This window comes from Erythrolamprus reginae, chromosome 7 (genome assembly GCF_031021105.1).
Source record: "Erythrolamprus reginae isolate rEryReg1 chromosome 7, rEryReg1.hap1, whole genome shotgun sequence".
In the NCBI taxonomy this organism is placed as follows: domain Eukaryota; kingdom Metazoa; phylum Chordata; class Lepidosauria; order Squamata; family Dipsadidae; genus Erythrolamprus; species Erythrolamprus reginae.
In genome coordinates, this window is record NC_091956.1 from 25037105 (window position 1) to 25061804 (window position 24700).

General features: G+C 42.2%; 3 protein-coding genes across 4 annotated transcripts in view; 2 read left to right on the forward strand and 1 right to left on the reverse strand.

Annotated features, from left to right (window-relative positions):
• Positions 1-263: 263 nt before the first annotated feature.
• Positions 264-24700, reverse strand: part of LOC139170268 (cyclic nucleotide-binding domain-containing protein 2-like) — a 73397-nt gene continuing 48960 nt past the window's right edge. The window contains exons 10-15 of one of the 2 annotated variants that reach the window (XM_070757245.1): positions 24115-24169; positions 21128-21177; positions 20735-20794; positions 18952-18999; positions 16133-16345; positions 264-991 (exon numbers count right to left, since the gene is read on the reverse strand). In XM_070757245.1, the coding sequence (XP_070613346.1) occupies positions 16142-16345; positions 18952-18999; positions 20735-20794; positions 21128-21177; positions 24115-24169 (417 nt within the window). In that variant the 3' untranslated portion in view covers positions 264-991; positions 16133-16141. Of the gene's footprint in view, positions 992-15986; positions 16346-18951; positions 19000-20734; positions 20795-21127; positions 21178-24114; positions 24170-24700 lie in introns of those variants that run through there. The other variant, XM_070757244.1, reaches the window with a different exon arrangement.
• LOC139170640 (Krueppel-like factor 2) lies at positions 6307-8208 on the forward strand. Its single transcript, XM_070758130.1, has 3 exons — positions 6307-6609; positions 7177-7342; positions 8033-8208. Exons 1-3 carry the CDS (start codon positions 6307-6309, stop codon positions 8206-8208), a joined length of 645 nt encoding a protein of 214 aa, XP_070614231.1.
• LOC139170641 (Krueppel-like factor 2) lies at positions 10050-12007 on the forward strand. The gene is made up of 3 exons (XM_070758131.1): positions 10050-10391; positions 10761-11145; positions 11832-12007. The coding sequence occupies exons 1-3, from the start codon at positions 10050-10052 to the stop codon at positions 12005-12007; spliced, it is 903 nt and encodes a 300-aa protein (XP_070614232.1).

Genomic DNA, 24700 nt, shown 5'->3' on the forward strand with positions numbered 1-24700 from the left:
CTTGCAACCATTCTTCATAGAGAAGGGTCTTATCCTTCTCCTCTTTTTTTGCTTGACAGGCAGAAGTAGCAGAGGCCAAATATATGAGGCTTTGAAAAGGAAAATGGGCTCTCTCCCCTCCCCAATATAATGATTCCTCCCCCTCCCCCAGTCCTCGACTTACAAAAGTTCAGTGAGGGACCATTCAAAGTTTAAAAGGTGCTGAAGAAAGTGGGGTTTTTTTAGATTTTATTTTTTATTTTTCTCCACAATAAGTCAAATAACATTGGTCAACACACACAAAAATGATCATCAAAGGTAATATGTCTATTTTATGGAGATAGAATAGAATAGAATAGAATTCTTTATTGGCCAAGTGTGATTGGACACACAAGGAATTTGTCTTTGGTGCATATGCTTTCAGTGTACATAAAAGAAAATACACATTTATCAAGACTTATGAAATACAATAATGAATGATTGTCATAGGGGTCAAATAAGCAATAAGGAAACAATATTAATAAAAATCTTAAAGATACAAACAGTCATACAGTCATAAGTTGGAGGAAATGGGTGATAGGAATGATGACAAAAAACTAGTAGTAATAGTAGTGCAGGCTTAGTAAATACAGTAGTTTGACAGTGTTGAGGGAATTATTTGTTTAGCAGAGCGATGGCGTTCAGGAAAAAACTGTCCTTGTGTCTAGTTGTCTTGGTGTGCAGTGTTCTGTAGTGACATTTTGAGAGTAGGACTTGAAATAGTTTATGTCCAGGTTGTGAGAGGTCAGTAAATATTTTCCCTGCCCTCTTTTTGACTCGTGCAGTATATAGGTCCTCAATGGAAGGCAGGTTGGCAGCCATTGTTTTTTCTGTAGTTCTGATTATCCTCTGAAGTCTGTGTCGGTCTTGTTGGGTTGCAGAATCACACCAGACAGTTAAAGAGATGCAGATGACAGACTCAGTGATTCCTCTGTAGAACTGAATCAGCAGTTCCTTGGACAGTTTGAGGTTCCTGAGTTGGCACAGGAAGAACATTCTTTGTTTGTGTTTTTCTGATGACGTACTGATTCCAAAATTATGCTTAGTTTTGCTCTATTGCATAGAAGTGTCTGATATAGACGCATTTTTGTTATTAACGTTATTTCTACATTTTCCATGTATATGTATATACAGTGATACCTCGTCTTACAAACGCCTCATCATACAAACTTTTCGAGATACAAACCCGGGGTTTAAGATTTTTTTGCCTCTTCTTACAAACTATTTTCACCTTACAAACCCACCTCCGCCGCTGAGATGCCCCACCTCCGGACTTCCGTTGCCAGCGAAGCACCCGTTTTTGTCCTGCTGGGATTCCCCTGAGGCTCCCCTCCATTGGAAACCCCACCTCCGGACTTCCGTTGCCAGCGAAGAACCCATTTTTGCGATGCTGGGATTCCCCTGCTGGGATTCCCTGCAGCATCGCAAAAACACAGAAGTCTGGAGGTGAGGTTTCCCATGGAGGGGAGCCTCAGGGGAATCCCAACAGTGCAATAACGGGCGCTTCGGCTGGCAAAAGGGTTGAATTTTGGGCTTGCACGCATTAATCGCTTTTCCATTAATTCCTATGGGAAACATTGTTTCGTCTTACAAACTTTTCACCTTAAGAACCTCGTCCCAGAACCAATTAAGTTTGTAAGACAAGGTATCACTGTACTGCCTTCTCTAATGTTGCCGGTATATTTCAAATAGAAATATATATATTCCTATTCTTTGTAATAATGATGCTGCTCCGTGGAAACTATAAATTTTTGAAATCAAAACAAAAAATGATTTGGAAAAGTACAAGATCAACTGCGATAATTACAAACAATATTTTTTGGTAGACCTGTATAATTACATCCATATAAACCAAACACATTAATTAAAAAAACACCAAAAATATCTTGCTTTGACTTCAATCCAAATACAGTGGTACCTCTATCTACAAACGCCTCTACTTAAGAACTTTTCTAGATAAGACCCGGGTGTTCAAGATTTTTTTGCCTCTTCTTAAGACCCATTTCCTACTTTAGAACCCGAGCCCGGAAAAATTTCCCAGGAAATTTGAGAGCAGCACGAAGGCCCGGCCAGTTCCCTGCCATTCTCCCGGGTTTCTCTTTCTGGTGCAGTGCATGGGAGGCAGCCTCGCACGGGTGTATGGGAGGTGCGTGCTCCTTCTTGCCACCTCAGAGTCCCTCTTTTTTTTTAAGCCTTAAAAGTTTTGAATTTTTTTGATTTCCCTCACCTCACCTCCTTCCTTTGGCAGCGACTGTCCTCCTCTTCTTCCTCCTCCCACCCAAATTCCGAGTTTTTATTTCTTTCCTAATGGGTTTGCACGCATTATTTGCTTTTACATTGATTCCTATGGGAAAAATTGCTTCTACTTACGAACTTTTCTAGATAAGAACCAGGTGTTCAAGATTTTTTTGCCTCTTCTCAAGAAACATTTTCTACTTACAAACCCGAGCCTCCTGGGAGGAAACAGGGCCGGAAACGGCGGGGAGAAGCCTCCATGGGGTCTCTCTAGGAATCTCCTGGGAGGAAACAGGGCTGGAAAAGGCAGGGAGAAGCCTCCGTGGGGCCTCTCTAGGAATCTCCTGGGATGAAACAGGACCTCCACCTTCCCTGTGCTTTCCCTAATCGCACACATTATTTGCTTTTACATTGATTCCTATGGGAAAAATTGCTTCTACTTACAAACTTTTCTACTTAAAAACCTGGTCACGGAACAAATTAAGTTCTTAAGTAGAGATACCACTGTACTATCAATATCTGCCTGTCTGAACTTCCATTTTCTATTCACCCAACCTTCCTTTCCCTTTTTCTTCTCCTTACCCTTCTACTTTCTTTAACTTTCTCTCCACCTTCCTTCTCCAATCTCTCCAGCCTCGATCTCCTACCTTTCTACTTCTTCTTCTCCTTACTTTACTTCAAAGAAAGTTATTGTTGACCCTTTTTCACACCTAGGACCCTTGCAGCATCCTCATGGGTTACATGATCAAAATTTGCTAAGTGAGGTAATTATTAAGTGATTGCACCCAATTTTATGACTCCCCCTGGGCAAAGTTAAGTGAATCATGTGATTGTTAAGCAGATCCATTTATTTTGCCTGTCAGAAGCTGTCTAGGAAGATTGCAAATGAACCCGAGAATCTGCAACCATCATAAATATCTGCCAATGAGAGGTGAGTTCCTCCTGGTTTGGGTTGGATGGCCCAAACTGGTAGTGACCGACTGGTGACATCACTGAACTGGATCGGCTGGAGCTGGTCTGTGCACACCGCCATCTTTGAATTTTTTGCAAATTTCATTCCTGTTTGGGAGGTTTCCCCTGTTCCGCTGCTTGAAAAAGGGCCTTCCCGTGTTAATATAACCTTTATTCCTTTGCCTAAAGCACAGCTGATCAGCTCCTCAGTCAGGGGTGGGCAGCAGGCAGGACGGGGTGGAACACAGTTCCACCAGCGGAAATGAAGATGCGTGCACAGCTCCAGCTGATCAGTGGCCACCTGAATTACTGGTCTCGGCTCTCCTTGTTCCCCCTGCTGCTGCATCTGCATTCCTTGCTTTTTTCCTCTTTCTCCTTCCTGGCCTCAGACGAGCTTCCCTCTCTCCTGCCCAGCTCTCCTCCAGCCTCATGCAGTCACCTCCTACCTGAAGGGCAGGTAGAAGACGTGGGTGGAAGCGGCGCTGGCAGCATTTATGCTTGTGGCAGCACCCGTTCGCCTAGCTTCCCAGCCTGAGGTGGGGGGGGGTGACCTAGGAAGAAGAGCGCAGGAAACACGAAGCAAATTGTTACCCCAGCGAGTGACACTGGTAAGGTTGTAAATCGAGGACTCAACAGTTCACTTGTACGATGATGATCGTTCAAGCCACTCCCACCCAGTCACATGACCATTAAGCCACACACACAAAATAGGCCACACCCACAGTGTGGCAGTAAAAATGTTGACTGCCCATTAGTGTCCCCAGCTATGTTTCCGGCTGATTCCAGTTACTGACTATGGTCGGGTGGCGCAAAATGTTGCAATGCGAACCGGTGGGGAAGGTAAATAGAATCCACCCCTGCTGCCAATTGCCAAGTGTCCAAAGTTTGATCAATTGACTGTATGAATGCTTTAATGGTTATTAAGTGAAAGGAACCAATCGTAAGTCACTTTTTCAAGTTGTATCTTTGGATGGTTGCTAAAAAAATGGTTATAAGTTGAGGACTCCTTGCATTCAGCGTTTTCCACAAATCTATCAATTTGTGACATTTGCACTAATGTTCCAATGCAAATATATTCCCACCAGCAGTGGGTTGCTCCCCGTTCGACAAAGTGGTAGCGGCGGTGAGAGTAATATTGTAGAGAGACGGTGGGATGGCAAGCACACACACAACAGGATTTAAAACCCACTACTGATTCCTGTGCTGAATAGTCTTTCAGTAGTCTTTGATTCTGTCTGTCTGTCTGTTTTTCTGTCGAGTCAGCTAGTATACCCAAATACGGGAGGGTGCATACTGCTTCCTTTTGCCTTTCAGCCCTACTCCAGGGGCCAAGCAAGCAGTCCAGGTTTGAATCGTAGAAGGGTATGACTAGCTGATGAGAGCTAAATAGCTCAAAATAGATCTATAGTAGTCTCCCTTTTTCTTTTTCAGTTCTTTGTAAGTTTGATGTGTGAGTGTGTGTGTGTCTGTGTCTGAGTGTGTCGTTCTTGGCAGATTCGGGTTTTCCCCGCATGTAAGATTCTTACCAATCTTACACAGGAAAAGACCCGAATATACCAAGACCTACATAGGTATAACCATGAAAATCTACGAAAACATAAACAGTATATAAACAGTGGTACCTCTACTTAAGAACGCCTCTACTTAAGAACTTTTCGAGATAAGAACCTGCTCAAGATTTTTTTTGCCTCTTTTCAAGAACCATTTTCCACTTACAAACCTGAGCCTCTGAAACTGTAACCGGAAAAGGTGGGGTCTCTTTAGGAATCTCCTGGGAGGAAATAGGGCTGGAAAAGGTGGGGAGAATCCTCTATGGGGTCTCTCTAGGAATCTCCTGGGAGGAAATAGGGCTGGAAAAGGCAGGGAGAAGCCTCTGTGGGGCCTGTCTAGGAATCTCCTGGAAGGAAACAGGGCCTCCACCCTCCCTGTGGTTTCTCCAATCACACGCATTATTTGCTTTTTCATTGATTTTTTTTGCCTCTTTTTAAGAACCATTTTCTACTTAAGAACCGGAACCCAGAAAATTTCCCAGGAGATTTGAGAGCGGCACGAACGCCTGGCTAGTTTCCTGCCATTCCCCCTGGATTTCTCTCTCTAGCGCCATGTATAGGAGGCAGCCTCGCGCCGGGTGTATGGGAGGTGTGTGCTCCTCCTCGCCACCTCAGAATCCCTCTTTTTTTTTAATGCCTTAAAGTTTTGGATTTTTTTTATTCCTCTCACCCAGTGATGGGCTACCAAGATGTTTATGTTTACTACCACACTGCGGGCGTGCCTTATGCATTTTATTTCAACATCTTCCACTGCAAATTGGGTGCTCTGGAGTGAAGTTCCATTTTCGCTACCCCACTGTGTTCCCTTCCCCCGTCCAGGCAGTAGCCCACCCCGATTATCTACTATATAAAGTGTATGTACACAAACAAACACACTACACTTCTAAAATTATACACATTCAACTTCATTTACTGTAATAGGAAAAACATACCCAGAGCCCAGAAGGAAAAAAAAGAAAAAAAACCTGGTCGATTTACTAACCGCGGGCCACTTCTCTCCTCTCCTCTCCCAGCAATGCTCCTGCGGCTTGGAAGGCTATTATTTCATGGGCATTGCCTCATCCGAAGTGGACGCCTATGAGGCTCTGCCTGACCTGGGCCAGTCCCGGAATTGTATAAACATCAAGTGTGAGACCTCACCGACCCCCTTTCCACAGCCTCAGTACCCCCATGGACCCTCTCCTAACGGACTCTTTGACCAGAGCCTCCCCTGTCAGGCCTCCGCCTCCAGGATCCTCATCACCCCACCTGCCTCCCCAATGAAAATGTGAGAAACCAAATCGAGAGGACAGCTCTCTTCATCCCACAAACGGACCACGACACAAACCCCGTCCGGGTTTTGGCCATCTGATACCGAGAGGCGAGTGGGAGAGGTATCGCGGTATTGCTTCAGACGAGCACCAAAAGAAACTTTTACGTTTCTTGTATCTTCTACATGGAAAACTCCCGCGGCTTAACACCTAGGCCACCCCCGGGTAAACCGGGCGGGGAGTCTTTCCGGAGACTAAAAAACCTGAGGCCTGCGCAGCTAGAGCCTTTGGTTCGCCCCACCATGGGCAACAAGACCCCGCTGATGGCGGGCAGGGATTCACCAGGGCCCGAAGACCAGGGCCGTCCCAACTCTGGCGCTTCTCCCCCGAGCGACACCGCCCCGCGTCGGAGACATATCTCATCTGGTCACGCTGTTGGTCTGCGCGCTAGCTTGGCGCGATTTAAATGGTCTCCACCGCCGGCCAGGCCTTCTACAGCGCGCCCAGGAAGCCTCTTTGGATTGGGCGACCCCGAGTCAGACATAGCCGCCTGTTTGGCATCCCTCGCATCTTTCCAGAAGGTGGACAGCCGCCCATCTTCCCAGGTGAGTTGGCCCCACAGACCGTAGGGAGCGGGGTGGGTGGCTGGAACGGCACGCACTCTGCACGTGCTCAGAGGCACTGCTGTTTGCTTCAGGAGACGGGGAAAAAAGGGGTGGCGTGGAAGCTTTGTATTCCCCTCGCCTTCAAGGGGGGGTCCTCCACTCAAACCTGAGGGACCCCGCTTAACTTGAGAGGAGGGAGGGAGGGGGGGTTTCATGGGAAGACGCCCTCTGTTCTCCCTCACTCCTTTGTGAGGTGAATTTTTGTGATGTGAATTCTTTTTTGGTGGGGGGTCAGGCCAGTGTCTCAGGTCAATCCACTAACCGTGGGCCACTTCTCCCCTCCTCGCAATGGTCCTGTGGCTTAGAAGGCTATTATTACTTCATGGGCATTGCCTCGCCCGAAGTGGATGCCTATGAGGCTCTGCCTGACCTGGGCCAGTTCCAGAACTGTATGAACATCAAGTGGGAGACCCCACCGATGCTCTTTCCGCAGCCTCAGTACCCCCACGGACCCTCTCCTAACAGACTCTTTAACCAGATCCTCCCCTGTCAGGCCTCTCCCTCCAGGATCCCCATCACCCCACCTGCCTCCCCAATGGAAATGGGGGAATCCGAATCCAGAGGACAGCGCACTTCAACACACAGACGGCGACGCACAGGTGCAATTACAATGGCTGCAGGAAAACAAATAAGAAGAGCTCCCATCTCAAGGCGCACCTTAAAACACACAAGGGTAAGGCCTCATTTTATTGCGTCATAGGAGGGAAGGTTTCAGAGGAGTCTGCTAAACACACTCCATCACCCCATCCGCCCCCTGAGGTTTGCACACAATTCTGGAGAGGTGAACTCAGAAGGAGGGATAGTTATGCTGGTACAGCTGAGAGTTCAAAAGGGGTATTTCACCTGCCCTGTGGGTGTACATGGCAGGAGTGAGCACATCAGATGGACAGGTGTGAGGTATACAGCAGTCAAAAAGCCACAGTGATTTTTGACCTGTACAGAAACAATGCTTTGGCTGCCTTTCCTACTTAGGATTAAAGAGCAAGGTATATTTAGTTTTTCAATTTATTTATTCAAGTTTTTAATGCCTCCCTTCTCCTTAGACTCAGGGCGGCTTACAACATGTTAGCAATAGCACTTTTTATCAGAGCCAGCATATTGCCTCCACAATCCGGGTCCTCATTTTACCCACCTTAGAAAGATGGAAGGCCGAAGGTGAGATTTCAACCGCTGACCTACAGATCTAGCAGTCAGCTTCAGTGGCCTGCAGTACTGCACTCTACTCGTTGTGCTACCTTGGCTCATTTACAGATACATTTAGAAGGCATAATTTTAATAAATTAAAATGAGAGATCCCTTAAAAAGGAGGACCAGGTCTGGTGGTCACTCATATCATTTTCTTTCCCCTCTTCTCCCCAAACAGATGAAAAGCTCTATTACTGCAATTGGCAAGGGTGCGGAATGAAGTTTTCCTGCTGTGAGGAAATGACACGCCATTATGAAAATCATACCAGCCATTTTCTACTTCAGTGCCACCTGTGCGACCAGTCCTTCTCCCGCTCTGATCACCTGGCATCACACATGAAACAACACCAATAGCCTTTGACACCTGTGGCTTGATGCCTGGTGATCAGAGTGACCCACCGTCTCTCTACAATATTACTTGAAGTCAAAACCGACTCACTTGAATTGTTCCCTCAAAACTCTTCCAGATGTACATACAACTGGTAGCAGTAAAAAATACACTGCTTCAAGTTCTAGTATTAGAAGAAAGTGCAATATTTATGGACTTTTCTCAAAATATTCTAAGCCTTCAATTTGCCCTCCTTTTCTACAGATATTTTCCTAAAATAAAACCATCCATTGCAACAATTGATCTCTGGTCATATCTCATTATGTTACAACCAAAGTATTGGATTTCAAAAAAACAAATTTCAATAGAATGGGGGAATATTTAAATAATAAATTAAAGGGCAGGGATCAAACGGCAGGAGCAAGTGCCCAATGGACTATATTAAAAAGGCCATCTTAAAAGCCACTGGACTGTATATAAGGCAAATAACTAAAGGTAAAAGGACCATCTATGTTTGTGTTTTGATGTAAAAACTGATGGTGAACAATCCTATACTGCAATCAAAGTATTGGATTTCAGAAAAACTAATTTTAATGCAATGGGGGAATATTTAAATAATGAATTAAAGAGGAGGGATAAAATGGCAGGAGCGAGCACCCAGTGGACTGTATTAAAAAAGGCCATCTTAAAAGCTACTGGACTGTATGTAAGGCAAATAATTAAAGGTAAAAGGAAGAACAAACCGCTATGGTTTAGCAATGGTGTAAGGACTACAGTCAATGAAAAAAAGGCTGCCTATAGGAGGTATAAAGAGTCTGGAAATATAGCTGATAGAGAGGTGTATAAAATGAGAGAGAAGGCGAAACAGATAATATATGCTGCTAAAGCCTCAAAAGAGGAAGAAATTGCCAAATCTGTAAAGAAGGGGGATAAAACCTTCAGATGTATATTAGTGATAGGAAGAAGAAAAACTGCAGCGTCACGAAGCTTAGTACCGGGAATAATACATGCATTGATGAGAATAAGGAGGTCGCTGACCATTTGAATAGCTACTTCTGTTCAGTTTTCTCAAAAGACACTTTACAATATAATACTATAGATGGATATAGCATTGCTTCCAGCTGTAGAGATTCAGCTCCAGTGATCTTAGAAGCCAATGTCTTAGAAGAACGTGAACGATTAAAGATAAATAAGGCAATGGGTCCAGATGGCATCCACCCCAGAGTTTTTAAAGAACTCAGATATATGATTGCTACCCCCCTGACTGATTTATTTAACCAATCCCTGTTAACAGGAGATGTTCCTGAGGATTGAAGAGTGGCCAGTGTTGTGCCTATCCACAATAATGGCAGTAGAGAAGAAGCTGGTAACTACAGGCCAATTAGCTTGACATCAGTTGTAGTTAAAACGATGGAGACTCTACTCAAAAAGAGGATAAATCAGCACTTAAAAAACAATAACTTATTGGACCCAAATCAGCATGGCTTTATTGAAGGAAAATCATGTCAGACTAATCTCATTGATTTCTTTGACTATGTCACAAAGGTGTTGGATGAAGGTGGTGCCGTGGATATTGCCTATCTGGACTTCAGCAAAGCTTTTGATACAGTTCCAGGTTTGGAAGGGAAGTTTTGCCTATTTGCTGATGACTCTAAGTGTGCAATAGGGTTGATATTCTTGGAGGTGTCTGTAATATGGTAAATGATTTAGCTTTACTAGATAAATGGTCAAAGGAATGGAAACTGCAATTTAGTGTTTCCAAATGTAAAATAATGCACTTGGGGAGTCTTTCCGGAGATTAAGAAACCTGAGGCCAACGCAGCTAGAGCCTTTGGTTCGCCTCACCCTGGGCAACAAGACCCCGCTGATGGCGGGCAGAGATTCACCAGGGCCCGAAGACCAGGGCCGTCCCAACTCTGGCGCTCCTCCTTTTCTAGGAGAGCTGAATTTACGCCTCCTCGAAGAGGCAGGCGTCATCGCTTTACATCCCCCGAGTGACACCTCCCCGCCTCGGAGACATATCTCATCTGGTCGAGCTGTTGGTCTGTGCGATGGCTCGGTGCGATTTAAATACTCTCCACCGCCGGCCAGGCCTTCTACGGCGTGGCCGGGAAATCTGTTTGGATTGGGCGACCCCGAGGCAGACATAGCCCCCTGTTTGGCATCCCTCGCCTCTTTCCAGAAGGTGGACAGCCGCCCATCTTCCCAGGTGAGTTGGCCCCACAGACCGTAGAGAGCGTGGTGGGTGGCTGGAACGGCACGCGCTCTGCACGTGCTCAGAGGCACTGCCGCTTCCTTCGGGAGGCGGGGGGGAAAGGGGCGGCATGGAAGCTTTGCATTCCCCTCGCCTTCGGGGGGGTTCCTCCACTCAAACCTGAGGGACCCCGCTTAATTCGAGAAGAGGGAGGGGGGTTTCATGGGAAGGCGCCCTCTGTTCTCCCTCACTCCTTTGTGAGGTGAATTTTTGTGATGTGAATTCTTTTTGGGGGGGGGAAAGGAGGACCCTGACCCCTTCCCGGGTCAGGCCAGTGTCTCAGGTCAATCCACTAACCGCGGGCCACTTCTCCTCTCCTCGCAGTGGTCCTGTGGCTTAGAAGGCTATTACTTCATGGGCATTGTCTCGCCCGAAGTGGATGCCCATGAGGCTCTGCCTGACCTGGGCCAGTCCCGGAATTGCATGAACATCAAGTGGGAGACCCCACCGACCCCCTTTCTGCAGCCTCAGTACCCCCATGGACCCTCTCCTAACGGACTCTTTGACCAGATCCTCCCCTGTCAGGCCTCTCCCTCCAGGATCATCATCACCCCACCTGCCTCCCCAATGAAAATGTGGGAAACCAAATCGAGAGGACAGCGCTCTTCATCCCACAAACGGACCACAACACAGAGGTGCACTTATGATGGCTGCGGGGAAATGTACAGGAAGAGCTCTCATCTCAAGGCGCACCTTCAAACACACAAGGGTAAGGCATCGCTTTATTGCGTCATAGGAGGGAGTTTCAGAGGAGTCTGCTAAACACACTCCATCACCCCATCCGCCCCCTGAGGTTTGCACACAATTTTGGAGAGGTGAACACAGAAGGAGGGATAGTTATGCTGATACAGCTGAGTTCAAAAGGGGTATTTCACCTGCCCTGTGGGAGTACATGGCAGGAGTGAGGACATCACAGGTGTGAGGTATACAGCTGTCAAAAAGCCACAGGAAGTTTTGACCTTTACAGAAATAATGCTTTGGTTGCCTTTCCTACTTAGGATTAAAGAGCAAGGTAGATTTATTTATTCAATTTTTTTAATGCCTCCCTTCTCCTTTGACTCAGGGCGGCTTACAACATGTTAGCAATAGCACTTTTTATCAGAGCCAGCATATTGCCTCCACAATCCGGGTCCTCATTTTACCCACCTTAGAAGGATGGAAGGCTGAGTCAACCTGGAAGGTGAGATTTGAACTGCTCACCTACAGATCTAGCAGTCAGCTTTAGTGGCCTGCAGTACTGCACTCTAATCATTGTGCCACCTTGGCTCATTTACAAATACATTTAGAAGGCATAATTTTAATAAATTAAAAAGAGAGAGATGAGATCCCTTAAGAAGGAGGACCAGGTCTGGTGGTCACTCTTATCATTTTCTTTCCCCTCTTCTCCCCAAACAGGTGAAAAACTCTATTATTGCAACTGGGAAGGATGCGGGTGGAAGTTTTCTTGCTGTGAGGAAATGACCTGCCATTATCAAAAACATACTGGCCATTGTCGATTTCTGTGCCACCTGTGCAACCAGTCCTCCTCCCGCTCTGATCACCTGGCATCACACATGAAGCAACACCAGTAGCCTCTAACACCTGTCGCTTGATGCCTGTCGATCAGAGTGGGGGTCGGGGGGGGGGGAAATCTAGTAGGTGGTTCTACTAGGTCTGTCCAGAAAAAAATACTTGGACTGAACACTGACCCCGGGAACCAGCTGGTTCTGGTGCTTCCTCAAGAGCCAAGAACCTGACTTGGACTTTACCCATGGGGCTTATTTATGGAGAAGAACTGCAGAAAGACCACCAGAGCACTTGAAAGAACTGCAACAATTCCTTGACCGATCCTCACCCTTCAATAACAAAAAAACAAAATTCTTTGACCGACCCTCACTCTACAATATTATTTGAAGTCAAAACCAAGACTGTCATATTTCGGTCTTATCATCAAAACCAACTCACTTGAATTGTGCCGAGAATGATTTATAGGGTGGAGAAAAGAATATTTATAACTGTGAAAAATGGACTTCCAAAACCCCCCCAAAAAACAGACAAAAGTGTGAACAGGACTTTATTTCTGAGAACATGCCAAAACTATCCTGTACACTCAAAATGTGCCTTAAAGTCTACTAGAACTACTACTGGATTACAGATTCTGTAAATAAACTTGTCTTTGGACCGGAATTGTAAATAGTTCTATACTGAAGTTGGACTGTAAACAGGAGATAAAATAGGTTTTTGCCCCCTCTACCTATTATTTTGTTTTAAATAAATATTTTCTGAAAACTGTTTTTTTAAAAAGACTTTTCTAAAATAAAGCATTTGCATTGATCTGTCTTTCACCCTTATTTAAAAGCCATTTGCTGAGAGTCTATTGAGGAGGTGAACCAGATTTGCCTTAAAGCTGCTTTGTGGTTCAACCAATGTCTCAGCTGCACCGTAGAACAGAGCTCGGTAGCAAAACTCTCAAGTCTATAATTTGAGTCTCATGTTTAGTTTATTTGATAGCTATTTTGGTAGCTCCCTCAAAACTCTTCCAGATGTAGATACAACTGCTAGCAGTAAAACCATTGTACAATGCTTCAAGTTCTAGTATTAGAAGAAAGTGCAATATTTATGGACTTTTCTCAGAATTCTCTAAGCCTTCAATTTGCCCTCCTTTTCTACAGATTTTTTCCTAAAATAAAACCAATCATTGCAACAGATGATCTCTGGTCATATCTCATCAAAAGTGGAATCTGTTATTTTGATCACTAGCTAAGAAGCTGATGGAGTACAGGAAAATCTCAGGGAGAAAGGAAAATCAGATCTCATACTCCAGGGGTAGGCAAAGGTGGCTCTTCTATGACTTGCGGGCTTCAACTCCCAGAATTCCTGGGCCAATCATGCTAGCTCAGGAATTCTGGGAGTTGAAGTCCACATGTCATAGAAGAGCCAACTTTGCCTACCCCTGTCATAGTCCAATGTTAAGTATTCATAAAGTATGTCCTGTAGATGGCACTCAGGGTGTGAACACCTAAGCTTTCTTTGGCCTAAAGCTGAAAGAAATTGAATACTACATCAGAGAGACCATTAGACATGGAGGAGGGGGAAATGAGATAAAACAAGGTCCAAAATACAGAAAAATAAATGATCCTAGGTCGAGGCAGGTGTAGGATCTCCTGATTGGGATGATCTGCAAGGTCCCTTCCAACTCTGTTAATCTGTTAAATATTTTAAATAGGAAAGCAGTGGGGAGGAAGAGAGGAAAAGAGAAGTGAGATGGTTTGGGGATGGTTTGCATCCATCATACAGAGGTACCCAAGTGCTTGGTGAGGAGTTCAGAACTTTTTTGGACAGGTATTTAAACTAGGTAAAGGGGACAGAGATGTAACCGACGTGGATGATTTCTGTCCCCGGACAACGAGGATAAATCAGTTTGTTGAAATTTATGAAAGGGGAGCTGTAAATGAAATAGATGTAGTTGTTGAGGATAAGGGACAAACAAATAATGATAATAATGTTCTTCGGGTAATGTGCACAAATGCTCGAAGCTTGAACAACAAGGTCTGTGAGTAATGGCCATAATATCAAGAGATAATTTGGATCTGGTTGCCATAACTGAGACATGGTTTAAGGACTTCAATGAATGGGAAATATCCATACCAGGATATACATTGTATAGGAAGGATAGAGTAGAAAGGGAGGTGAAGTAGCCATTTATGTGAAGGAAAGTCTAAAAACAACACTCATTCAAAATACATGTAAAGATCTGGAGACATTCTGTGTTTGCATGCAAACTAAAGAGGGTTCTGTCATTAGATTTGGGGTGATCTATAGACCTCCAGGGCAATATGAGGATTATGACAACAAGATGGTGGATGAAATTGCCCAAATGGCAGTAAAGGGATATATCGTGATTAGGAGTGATTTCAACACGCCTGATATTAACTGGAATATCCCTATTGCTCTTACATGCAAAAGTAAGAATATAGTAGAGGCCCTTACAGGAGCAGCTCTGGCACAGCTGGTTAAGACACCAACTAGAGGGGAGAATATTCTAGATTTAGTTTTTACCAATGGGAACCGGGTTTCAGAGGTTAAGGTGGGAGAAAACGTCAGTTGCAGTGATCACCTATGTTTGTGGTTAGATGTAAAAACTGATTGTGAGCAATCCTATACTTCAACCAAAGTATTGGATTTCAGAAAAACAAATTTCAATAAAATGGGAAAATATTTAAATAATGAATTAAAGGGCAGAGATAAAAAAAGAACACCGTAAGACAGGAAGTACGAAACAGGAAGCTACAGTAAAAGAGTCATTTAGAGCTACATAGAGAAGACTTGGAGAATTGATTACCTAGCGATATTGTGTGGCCAGAGGAAATATAGTCGATTGCTACTGGTTTTTAAATACAGTATTCTAGAGAAGAATGACCAGCCAATGCATTAAAGAAGTCAAGATGAAATTATTTGAACTGAATTAACTGATTTGAATTGATTAGATTTAATTGGAGTGATTGATTTGACTGAAATTACATTTTGATCTAATTGGATTGATTGATTTGACTGAAATTACATTTAATAATATTAATTGAAATTAAATACTTTTAAGAATTAAATGTCTTTAAGAAAATTAAAATTAAAATACCTGTAAGAATATTTAAAAGTTACTAAAAGATATTAGCACCTTCTTTTCTCTTTTCTCTGTTCTTACAAAGTTATAAATTAGAAAAAGAATTGAGTATACTTAATGAATTAGATTTTTTAATATTTTAACCTTATGGGAGCTTATATATATATATATATATATATATATATATATATATATATATATATATATATACATACACATATATATACACACACACACACACACACACAAATATACAAGCATAAGAGGAGAAAATTTAATGGCTTATAAATAAACAAATTGAAAACAGATTTGATTATTGCGCATAATATAGATGAGATACTGTATATGGCTAACTGAAGGAGGTAGATCTTTGTTATGTAGAATAGACTGGTCCAGACTATTAACAAAGGTGTGGGGGATGAGTGAACTGGGCCATTTCTTGATGGCACTTTGACAAAGGTGGGAGCTACTAAGAGTGAGTCTTTTTTCTGTTTAAACAGTGGTTCTCAAGCTTTCTAATGCTGCAACCCCTTAATACAGTTCCTCATGTTGTGGTGATTCCCAAACATAAGTCTAGCACCAATTCTCTCAACAGAGATTTAAGCTGATTGGCAGGAAGGTCAGAGGGACATCCTCATTGTAAACACCCAATGGGTTGAATTGTAAAACTATGTTCTAAGATGCCAGAATAGAAGCTATAATTCCTAACACCATGGGAAATTTGTCCTTTCCCCTGGTCTTATGAGACCCCTGTGAAACGATCATTCGACCCCCTCAAAGGGGTCCCGACCCTCAGGTTGAGAACCACTGGCCTAAAAGCATGTTTCAAGGGATATTCTATATAATTGTTGTGAGCCGCCCCGAATCTACGGATATGGGCGGCATACAAATCTAATAAATAATAATAATAATAATAATAATAATAATAATAATAATAATAACAACAACAACAATAATAATAATCTTCCTTTTTAATATTTCCTAGGATATTTCATTTTTCTAGGAGGAGGTTAACTTCCCACAAGTTATATTTTCACAAATAAGTATTTTCTTTTCAGGAGAAATGGTTGGCTTGCAACATATATACATATATATTTACCAGCCATTACTACTTTTGATGCCATTTAAGGTGCTTTTTAATAAGTTTCCTCTTGTATCTGTTCCATATTTCCTGTAAGTTGTAACTCTCCTGGATCATACTCTCTGTGGGGTAACTGCTGAACAACTGTAGTGCTATCTGCGTGGATTTAGCAGTTGCTTTTTCCAGAAATAGCCGTTTTGGAATAAATATGCACTCTGCGCCTTCACTGATCTGTGGAAAGAGGAAAATAGTAATAACAATCTCTTTTGCTAACTAAAATAAATAATCCATATTTTAAGGCTACACTCTATTGTGTTATATATAAAACAAATCTGAGATTACCAAAAAAAAAGATGTCAAGATAGTTAAAGTATAAATTGGTACACATAGATGCTTGCCAAAAGAAGAATACTTATTTAAATTCAGCTTACAATGAAAGAGGTTTTTTTAACTATTAAGGTGAAGAGTAATCTTATCCAAATGTGAGAATTTTTATTAAGATAATGGTTTGTCTAAAGAACAATATATTCTAATTTCCAAATAAAATGAAGAGACTATCAGAGGAAATGTTATTGTCCAATAAATGACTTAGCAGACATGCACTCGCAATTAAAATTAAAATTTATTTAGGACTGATATTAATTAGGGAATAACACCACCCAAATATACATATGTGAACGAATGTTGTTTCATAGCAACAGTTCCAATTTACGGTAATTGATTTGTACCTTATGTGTTTCTGAAGACACATTTTAGATGGCAAAGAAGAAAAGAAGAAAAACTAGCACTGCTCTGTGATCTCATAATCTATTATTAATATAAAATGTTCATTTTACAAATTCAAGTAGAGTAGCCTGATCACAGATGCATGTAGTTTAGCCTGAATTCCAAATTTCTCTGTAATATAAATAGTACAAACGGAATAAAAGAATAATAGAATTGGAAGGGATCTTGGAGTTTTTCTAGTCCAGTGATGGCACGCGTTCCACAGGCTGCACCCAGAGCCATATCTGAGGGCACCTGAGGCCTTGCCTTATATCAGCTCCAGTGTGCAAGCTTGCACTGGCCAGCTGATTTTCAGTCTTCTTTTCAGCTGTTTTCGCTCTTCCCAGGCTTCTGGGAAACCTCCCAAGGCCTGGGGATGGCAAAAAATGGCCCAACAGGCCAACTGGAAGTTCAGAAGTGAACTTACGGTTGGCCCGTTTTTCACCATCCCAAGGGTTCAGGAAGCTTTCATGAACCCTGGGAGAGCAAAAAACACCCAAATGGGCCTAGCGGAAGTCCGGAGGCTTCAGTGAGGCCTGGGTGCATATGTGTGGGTCAGCATGGAAGGGGTGTTGTGCGCATGCAGGGGGAGGGCATTGCATTAAACACAAGAACAAGGGGACACAATCTGAAGTTAGTTGGGGAAAAGATCAAAAGCAACATGAGAAAATATTATTTTACTGAAAGAGTAGTAGATCCTTGGAACAAACTTCCAGCAGACGTGGTAGATAAATCCACAGTAACTGAATTTAAACATGCCTGGGATAAACATATATCCATCCTAAGATAAAATACAGAAAATAGTATAAGGGCAGACTAGATGGACCATGAGGTCTTTTTCTGCCATCAGACTTCTATGTTTCTATGTTTCTATTATTTTTGTAAGCCGCTCTGAGTCCTACGGAATTGGGCGGCATAGAAGTCAAATAAATTCAATTCAATTCAATTATTGGTGTAGGGCAAAAAAGGTTCGACATCATTGTTCCAGTCCAACTCCCAGCTCAGGCAGGAAACCTTATTCTAATCCAGACAAATGGTTGTACAACCTTTTCTTTAAAATCCCCACAACTTCTGGAGGCAAGTCATCTCACTGACTAATTGTCAGGAAATTTCTCCTTAGTTCTAGGTTGCTTTTCTCCTTGATTAGTTTCCACCCATTGCTTCTTGTTCTGCCTTCAAGTGCTTTGGAGAATAGATTGACTCCCCCTTCTTTGTGGCAGCCCCTTAAGTATTGGAACATCTATCATGTCACATCTAGTCCTTCTTTTCACTAGATGAGACATCACCCAATTCCAGCAACCATTCTTCCTATGTTTTAGCCTCCAGTCCACCCTTAATCATTGTTGTTCTTCTCTGTGTTCTTTTTAGAGTCTCAAGATCATTTTTTTTGTATTGTGTCGACCACAATTGGATGCAGTATTCCAAATGTGGTCATACCAAAGCATGATAAAGTGGTACTAACTCTTCATGCGATCTTTAGTTATTTGCTTATTTTTGTCAACCACTTATTAGCTACTACATGAGTATAAACATGAATTGAATACATGAAATATATACGAATAAAAATAAATGGTGGCCTTGCCATTCAACTCATTGGTCAGATGTTTCCCAAACTTTTCCAAAAATTTTACAATTTTAGGCACTATTACAGTGCTAGATATTTTTGTCATTTACTGGGTGAGGGGAATTAATATACATTAATAGGGCAACTGTTGAAGACACTAGCCAAATATAGTAGTAGAGGAGAGGACTGAAATGAGGGGGGGAAATGTTTCATCTTTTTTTATGATGTTTTACCTATAGAAATAAATTTACATTGCTTTTTAAAACTCTGGAGATTCTCAATCATGGTTGTTCCAAAGGTGCTTTTTCAAAAGGCAATTAGATTTTCTTTTTCTTTGAAGACATTTTGCTTCTCATCCAAGAATTTTCTTCCGTTCTGAAGGAACGTTCAGTTTATTTATATGCTCTCATTTTTCACAAAGAACATTGAATAATGAAGGCTAATCTTAACATTATTTTTAAAGTAAGATAAAACAAATTTTCTTTTTTTTTTCAAAATAATGATTTACCAAACTGAGCTGAAGACCACACGACTTGTCCATTAAATTGGCCAGCCCCTGTAATGATAAACAATTTAAGAAAATGAATGAGTTAGTGCTAATAATATTTTTTGTCATTTTTTAAGAATAGTTTCTTTATTTTACACAATCTTGATGCGGCCCTCAATGAAAGCTGGCTACCAAGACTGGAAATAAATCTGATTTCGAAAATAACTGAGGGGGTTTGTTAATGTATTAGTATATGTAGAAAGGATGAGGCATTGCTTTATGTAGTTCCCGTCTATTAATTATTGCCTCCTGCGTTCTGGTCAAATTTGGGAAATGGGTACCGGTATTTATTAAATCAATATGTAATTTTGTCTAAGTCTGTTGAATCTGCTGTGGAAGCTGTCCCTAAGAATTTATTATTTGTGTGTTTGTTTAATTACTATATAGTCCATTCAGAAAGTTCTAATCAGGGAATATCATATATTCCAACCGACCAATTCCTAAAAGTCAGTTTTAGAATAGTAGAGTATATAGACTATAGATTCTATACTATTCTAAACTATACCACTAGGAATTGGTTCTCAAGCTGCGGGTCAGGACCGTTTGTGGGTTGAACATTCGTTTCAAAGGGGCCACCTAAGATCATGGGAAAAGACAAATAGAACTAAAGCTTCTATTCTGGGGCCTTGGAACATATTTTTACAATCCGACCTAACAGGCATTTACAGTGTGGGTGTCCCTCTGACCTTCCTGCCAATCAGCTTAAAGTTCTGTTGGGAGAATTGGTGCTAGACTTATGGTTGGGGGTCACCACAACATGAGGAACTGTATTAAGGGGTCGTGGCATTAGAAAGGTTGAGAACCACTATAGAATAACAGAGTTGGAAGGGTCCTTAGAGATCTTCTAGTCCAACCCCCTGCTTAGGCAGGAAACCCTACACTACTTCAGACAGATGGTTATCCAACATCTTCTTAAAAACTTCCAGCATTGAAGCATTCACAACTTCTGGTGGCAAGCTGTTCCATGGATTAATTGTTCTAACTGTCAGGAAGTTTCTCCTTTAGCATAGTTAAATAGGCTGGTTACCTTCAACTTAACTATTGAAGACTGCATTAAAAAATGGTTTCCTTGCCTTTTGAAATGCCAAAGGAAAAGCAGCCAAATAAATATCTAACCTGCTCCATGAGGTCAGATCATCCAAAAGAAAGCTAGAAGACAGCAGAAGCCCTGTTCAGATTTTTATTTTCTATACAAGTAGTCCTCAACTTACAACAGTTCGCATTAAAAAAGTGACTTATGACCATTAGTCACACATGACCATTGTAGCATGCATATGCTCATGTTATTTACATTCAGCAACTAACAATGTTAGTTGGCAACTAACTTGGCAACTAACTCACATTTGTGACCGTTGGCAACTAACTCACATTTGTGACCATTGCAGTGTCCTGGAGTCACGTGATCCCTTTTTGTGACCTTCTGATAAGCAAAGTCAATGGGGAAGTCAGATTCACTTAACAACCATGTTACTAATTTTACAGCTCTACTGATTCACTTAATAAATCTGGCAAAACAGTTGTAAAATGGGGCAAAGCTCACTTAACGAATTTCTCACTTAACAACACAAATTTTGGGCTCATTTGTTGTCCTAAGTTGAGGACCACCTGTAACAACTTTTGGACTGGATGTTAATTTCTAACTATATGCATGTTACATAATTAGACTTTCTTTACATCTGCACTATTTAAAAAAACATATCCATATGTTTCTAGTTCAACCAGCTTGTACATTTCTAATACTCACAAAAATATCACCTTGCTGAAGAGTTCTTATCTTTAGCAGCCGGAAAACTAAGGAAGCTACCTGCATTGAAAAGAAAAAAGGGTGTTAAATGGAACATTTTCCCTATTATAGTTTGCAGCCTTATTTTCTATACTTATAGCTCTTTATTATAGGTAATATGCACATGCGAGGCATTTTCAATCACTATAACCATATATAAAAGTCAATTGATAAATCTCTGGTGATTTTGCTTTTAGTAATAGGAGACCATTTTCTTACTGTAACTTCCCAGCTTTCCTAACAATATCATTAAATACTGTCTGTTGTGTCTTAACTTTTTCCACCACAAGATAACAAACTATTGCCGAACATCCTAGTAGCATATACACATCCATCCATAACGTATTGCCCTACCTGTGTTCCTTGTTTCTCAGGCTTGGATTTAGGTGTCATTTCCCTTGTAGCTTTATTGGATGACCAAAAAGATAGAGATCACAATTAAACAATTATGAACAGCTTCTAAGAACAGGCGTAGTAGTCTTTTGAAAATGTGTACGTTGAAATTAACTACTTTTTATATTTAAATATTTAAAAATTATTATTTATCTAAAATTGTGTACACACCCATTCGCATGGACATGTATATAGTCTTTTAAAGTACAATGGTACCTTGTCATACGAATCCCTCGTCATATGAACTTTTCGAGATACGAACCTGGGGTTTGGATTTTTTTTGCCTTTTCTTATGAACTTTTTTCACCTTATGAACCCACCACCACTGTTGGGATGCCCCGCCTCCGGACTTCCGTTGCAAGTGAAACGCCTGTTTATGCGATCCTGGGATTCCCCTGAGGCTCCCCTCCATGGGAAATCCCACCTCCTGACTTCCGCGTTTTTGCGATGCTGTAGGGAAATCCCAGGAGGGGAATCCCAGGATCGCAAAACTTCCATTGCTCCACTGGCAATGGAAGACTTCCATTGCTCCGCTGGCAATGGAAGTCTGGAGGTGAGGTTTCCCAGCGAGAGAAGCCTCAGCGAAATTGCACCATCACAAAAAAGTCCGGAGGTGGGGTTTCAAGGATTTCCGTGTTTTTGTGATGGTGTGATTTTGCTGAGGCTTCCCTCGCTTGGAAACCCCACCTCCGGACTTCCGTTGCCAGCAGAGCGCCCGTTTTTGCGATCCTGGGATTCCCCTCCTGGGATTTCAAAAACGCGGAAGTCCGAAAGTGTGGTTTCCCATGGAGGGGAGCTTCAGGGGGATCCCACCAGCACAAAAACAGGCGCTTTGGCTTGAAAAAGGGGTAAATTTTGGGCTTGCATGCATTAATTGGTTTTCCATTGATTCCTAAGGGAAACATTGTTTCGTCTTACGAACTTTTCATCTTACAAACCTCCTCCCGGAACCAATTAAGTTCGTAAGACAAGGTATCACTGTATACGTCTAAAAGCATACAATTTTTGAATTAAATTTTAATGCTGGTAAATCTTTTTATCTTTTTTCTATTCCTTCCTTTCTTTCTTTCTTTCTTTCTTTCTTTCTTTCTTTCTTTCTTTCTTTCTTTCTTTCTTCTATAAGCACCAACAGATTTTAATATGAAGCCTGCAGGAGTCAGTTCACGACACCTGTAGATTTTGGCTAAATATGATTTTAATTATAAAAAAGAAAAAAGAAGAAAAGAATCACAGGAAACACAGTTGATTCATTCAAGATGCATTGTTGTGCCAAATCGGAAGCGCCTGTAAAATCTGCTTCGTGTTAGCTAACAAAAATCCTGATTACTAAGCTACAAATTGTAACTATGGCCACAGATCTGTGTAAATGCATTTGAAATTATTCATTATCTTGGTAATTTATCAACAAAGTTTCAAATTATAGGGCAAAATACATTTGAAAGGTTCAATGCTAGGAAATAACAGTAGCAAATTGCATGTACAAACCAATGTTTGACCTAGAAAATAGTTCCAAAGCTTATAAAGATAAAAATGTTCCCCTCGCGCATATGTGCTAGTCGTTCCTGACTCTAGGGGGCAGTGCTCATCTCCGTTTCAAAGCCAAAGAGCCAGCGTTGTCCAAAGACGTCTCCGTGATCATGTGGCTGGCATGACTAAAGGCTGAAGGCGCACGGAATGTTGTTACCTTCCTACCAAAGTACAGTGATCCCCCGTTTATTGCGTCCCCAACCATTGCGAACAGGGTACTTCGCTATTTTTCAACCCGGAAGTCAAAAATACCATCTACGCATGCGTGCCGGGCACGCATGCGTAGATGGCAGCGGCTTCCCTGGGTCTTCCCCCTCTTGCTGGCGTCAGCGAGGAGTTTCCCCACTGCCCACGCAAACTCCTCGCTGCCGCCCGCCCTTCGCCCGCCCACGCCGTTCATTCTCGCCGCTTTTGAGCTAAATCCGGGAGCGAATTCGCTTCCGGACTCAGCTCAAAACCGGCGATACCAAGCGGCAAGGAACGGCTTGTCTCGGCGCTTTCGAGCTAACAGCTCGAAAGCGCCGAGACAAGCCGTTCCTTGCCGCTTGCTATCGCCGCTTTTGAGCTAAATCCGGGAGCGAATTCGCTTCCGGACTCAGCTCAAAACCGGCGATACCAAGCGCCCCCCGGACCCCCAACCCGGGTTTGGGGGGCTGCTAGGAAGCCCTCCATGCCGGCGGCAAACAGCCGCCCCGCCCCCAATCTTCGGCTCCTCGCTAGCGCTGTGGGAGTAAAAACACCGTCTGCACATGCGCAGACGGTGTTTTTACTTCCGCATCGCTACTTCGCGAAAACCCGCTCGTTGCGGGGGCTCCTGGAACGGAACCCTCGCAACGAGCGGGGGATCACTGTAATCCCTATTTTTCTACTTGCATTTCTTATGTGCTTTTGAACTGCTAGGTTGGCAGAAGCTGGGATAAGTAATGGGAGGTCACCCTGTTATGCAGCGCTAGGGATTTGAAATGCTGAACTGTCGACCTTTCAATCAACCAGCTAAGTTGAGCCGGGGTGGCGCAGCAGGTAGAGTGCTGTACTGCAGGCCACTGAAGCTGACTTGTAGATCTGAAGGTCAGCGGTTCAAATCTCATCACCGGCTCAAGGTTGACTCAGCCTTCCATCCTTCCGAGGTGGGTAAAATGAGGACCCAGATTGTGGGGGCAATAGCTTTGCTCTGTTAAAAAAGTGCTATTGCTAACATGTTGTAAGCCGCCCTGAGTCTAAGGAGAAGGGCGGCATAAAAATTGAATGAATGAATGAATGAATGAATGAATGAATGAATGAATGAATGAATAAATAAATAAATAAGTTTCTTAGCCACTGAGCCACTGAGCCACTTAGCCACTGAATTTGATTGTGCATAATTCAACATATCATCTGTTTCAAGAATGTCATTCAGGAAGTGATTAAATTAAAACAATTACCATCTTGTGTATTAATTATCCTTGGGTCCAGCCTTGCTGCCTCTGTGCAATGGCCCTATAAACTCATAGAAAAGGTTTATTATTTGTTTTGTTTCTTTATCTTTCACCTTTATTCTTTTTTATTAGCTAAAAACAAATGTAATAGTTAAGATATCTCATTAACTGAGGACCCGGATTGTGGGGGCAATATGCTGGCTCTGTTAAGGGCGGCATAAAAATCAATCAAAGAAATAAACAAATAAATAAATAAATTCCAGCGGAAATACGGTGAGCATGTGTTTAAAATATACTGGACCAAAAACAGAATTTGAATAGTTTGATTACCCTAGTTATGTTCCATAATGTGAGAAAAACTGATTTTGAATTCAAATATTATATGTATCCAGTTTCATTTTTCTACCAAACAAAATCACCACAGCATTCTACTGGTTTTCTAGTTAACTTTCTAAACTTGTTAATTTTAATATTTATGATTTTATTCTAAGCTGCCCAGAGTTACTTTGGATAGTAAGGGGAGCAGAATATAAATTTAATAAATAAAATAAAAAATCGATATCTTCAGTCACTTCCAATTAGCTGAACTATA

What these genes read in the sequence shown, in the direction of transcription:
- LOC139170640 (XM_070758130.1), top strand. Translation starts at nt 6,307, where the DNA reads ATGGGCAACAAGACCCCGCTGATGGCGGGCAGGGATTCACCAGGGCCC. An exon ending in ACAGCCGCCCATCTTCCCAG is followed by an intron (nt 6,610 to 7,176) that starts GTGAGTTGGCCC and finishes CTCTCCCTCCAG; the next exon opens with GATCCCCATCACCCCACCTG. An exon ending in GCACCTTAAAACACACAAGG is followed by an intron (nt 7,343 to 8,032) that starts GTAAGGCCTCAT and finishes CTCCCCAAACAG; the next exon opens with ATGAAAAGCTCTATTACTGC.
- LOC139170641 (XM_070758131.1), top strand. Translation starts at nt 10,050, where the DNA reads ATGGCGGGCAGAGATTCACCAGGGCCCGAAGACCAGGGCCGTCCCAAC. An exon ending in ACAGCCGCCCATCTTCCCAG is followed by an intron (nt 10,392 to 10,760) that starts GTGAGTTGGCCC and finishes CTCTCCTCGCAG; the next exon opens with TGGTCCTGTGGCTTAGAAGG. An exon ending in GCACCTTCAAACACACAAGG is followed by an intron (nt 11,146 to 11,831) that starts GTAAGGCATCGC and finishes CTCCCCAAACAG; the next exon opens with GTGAAAAACTCTATTATTGC.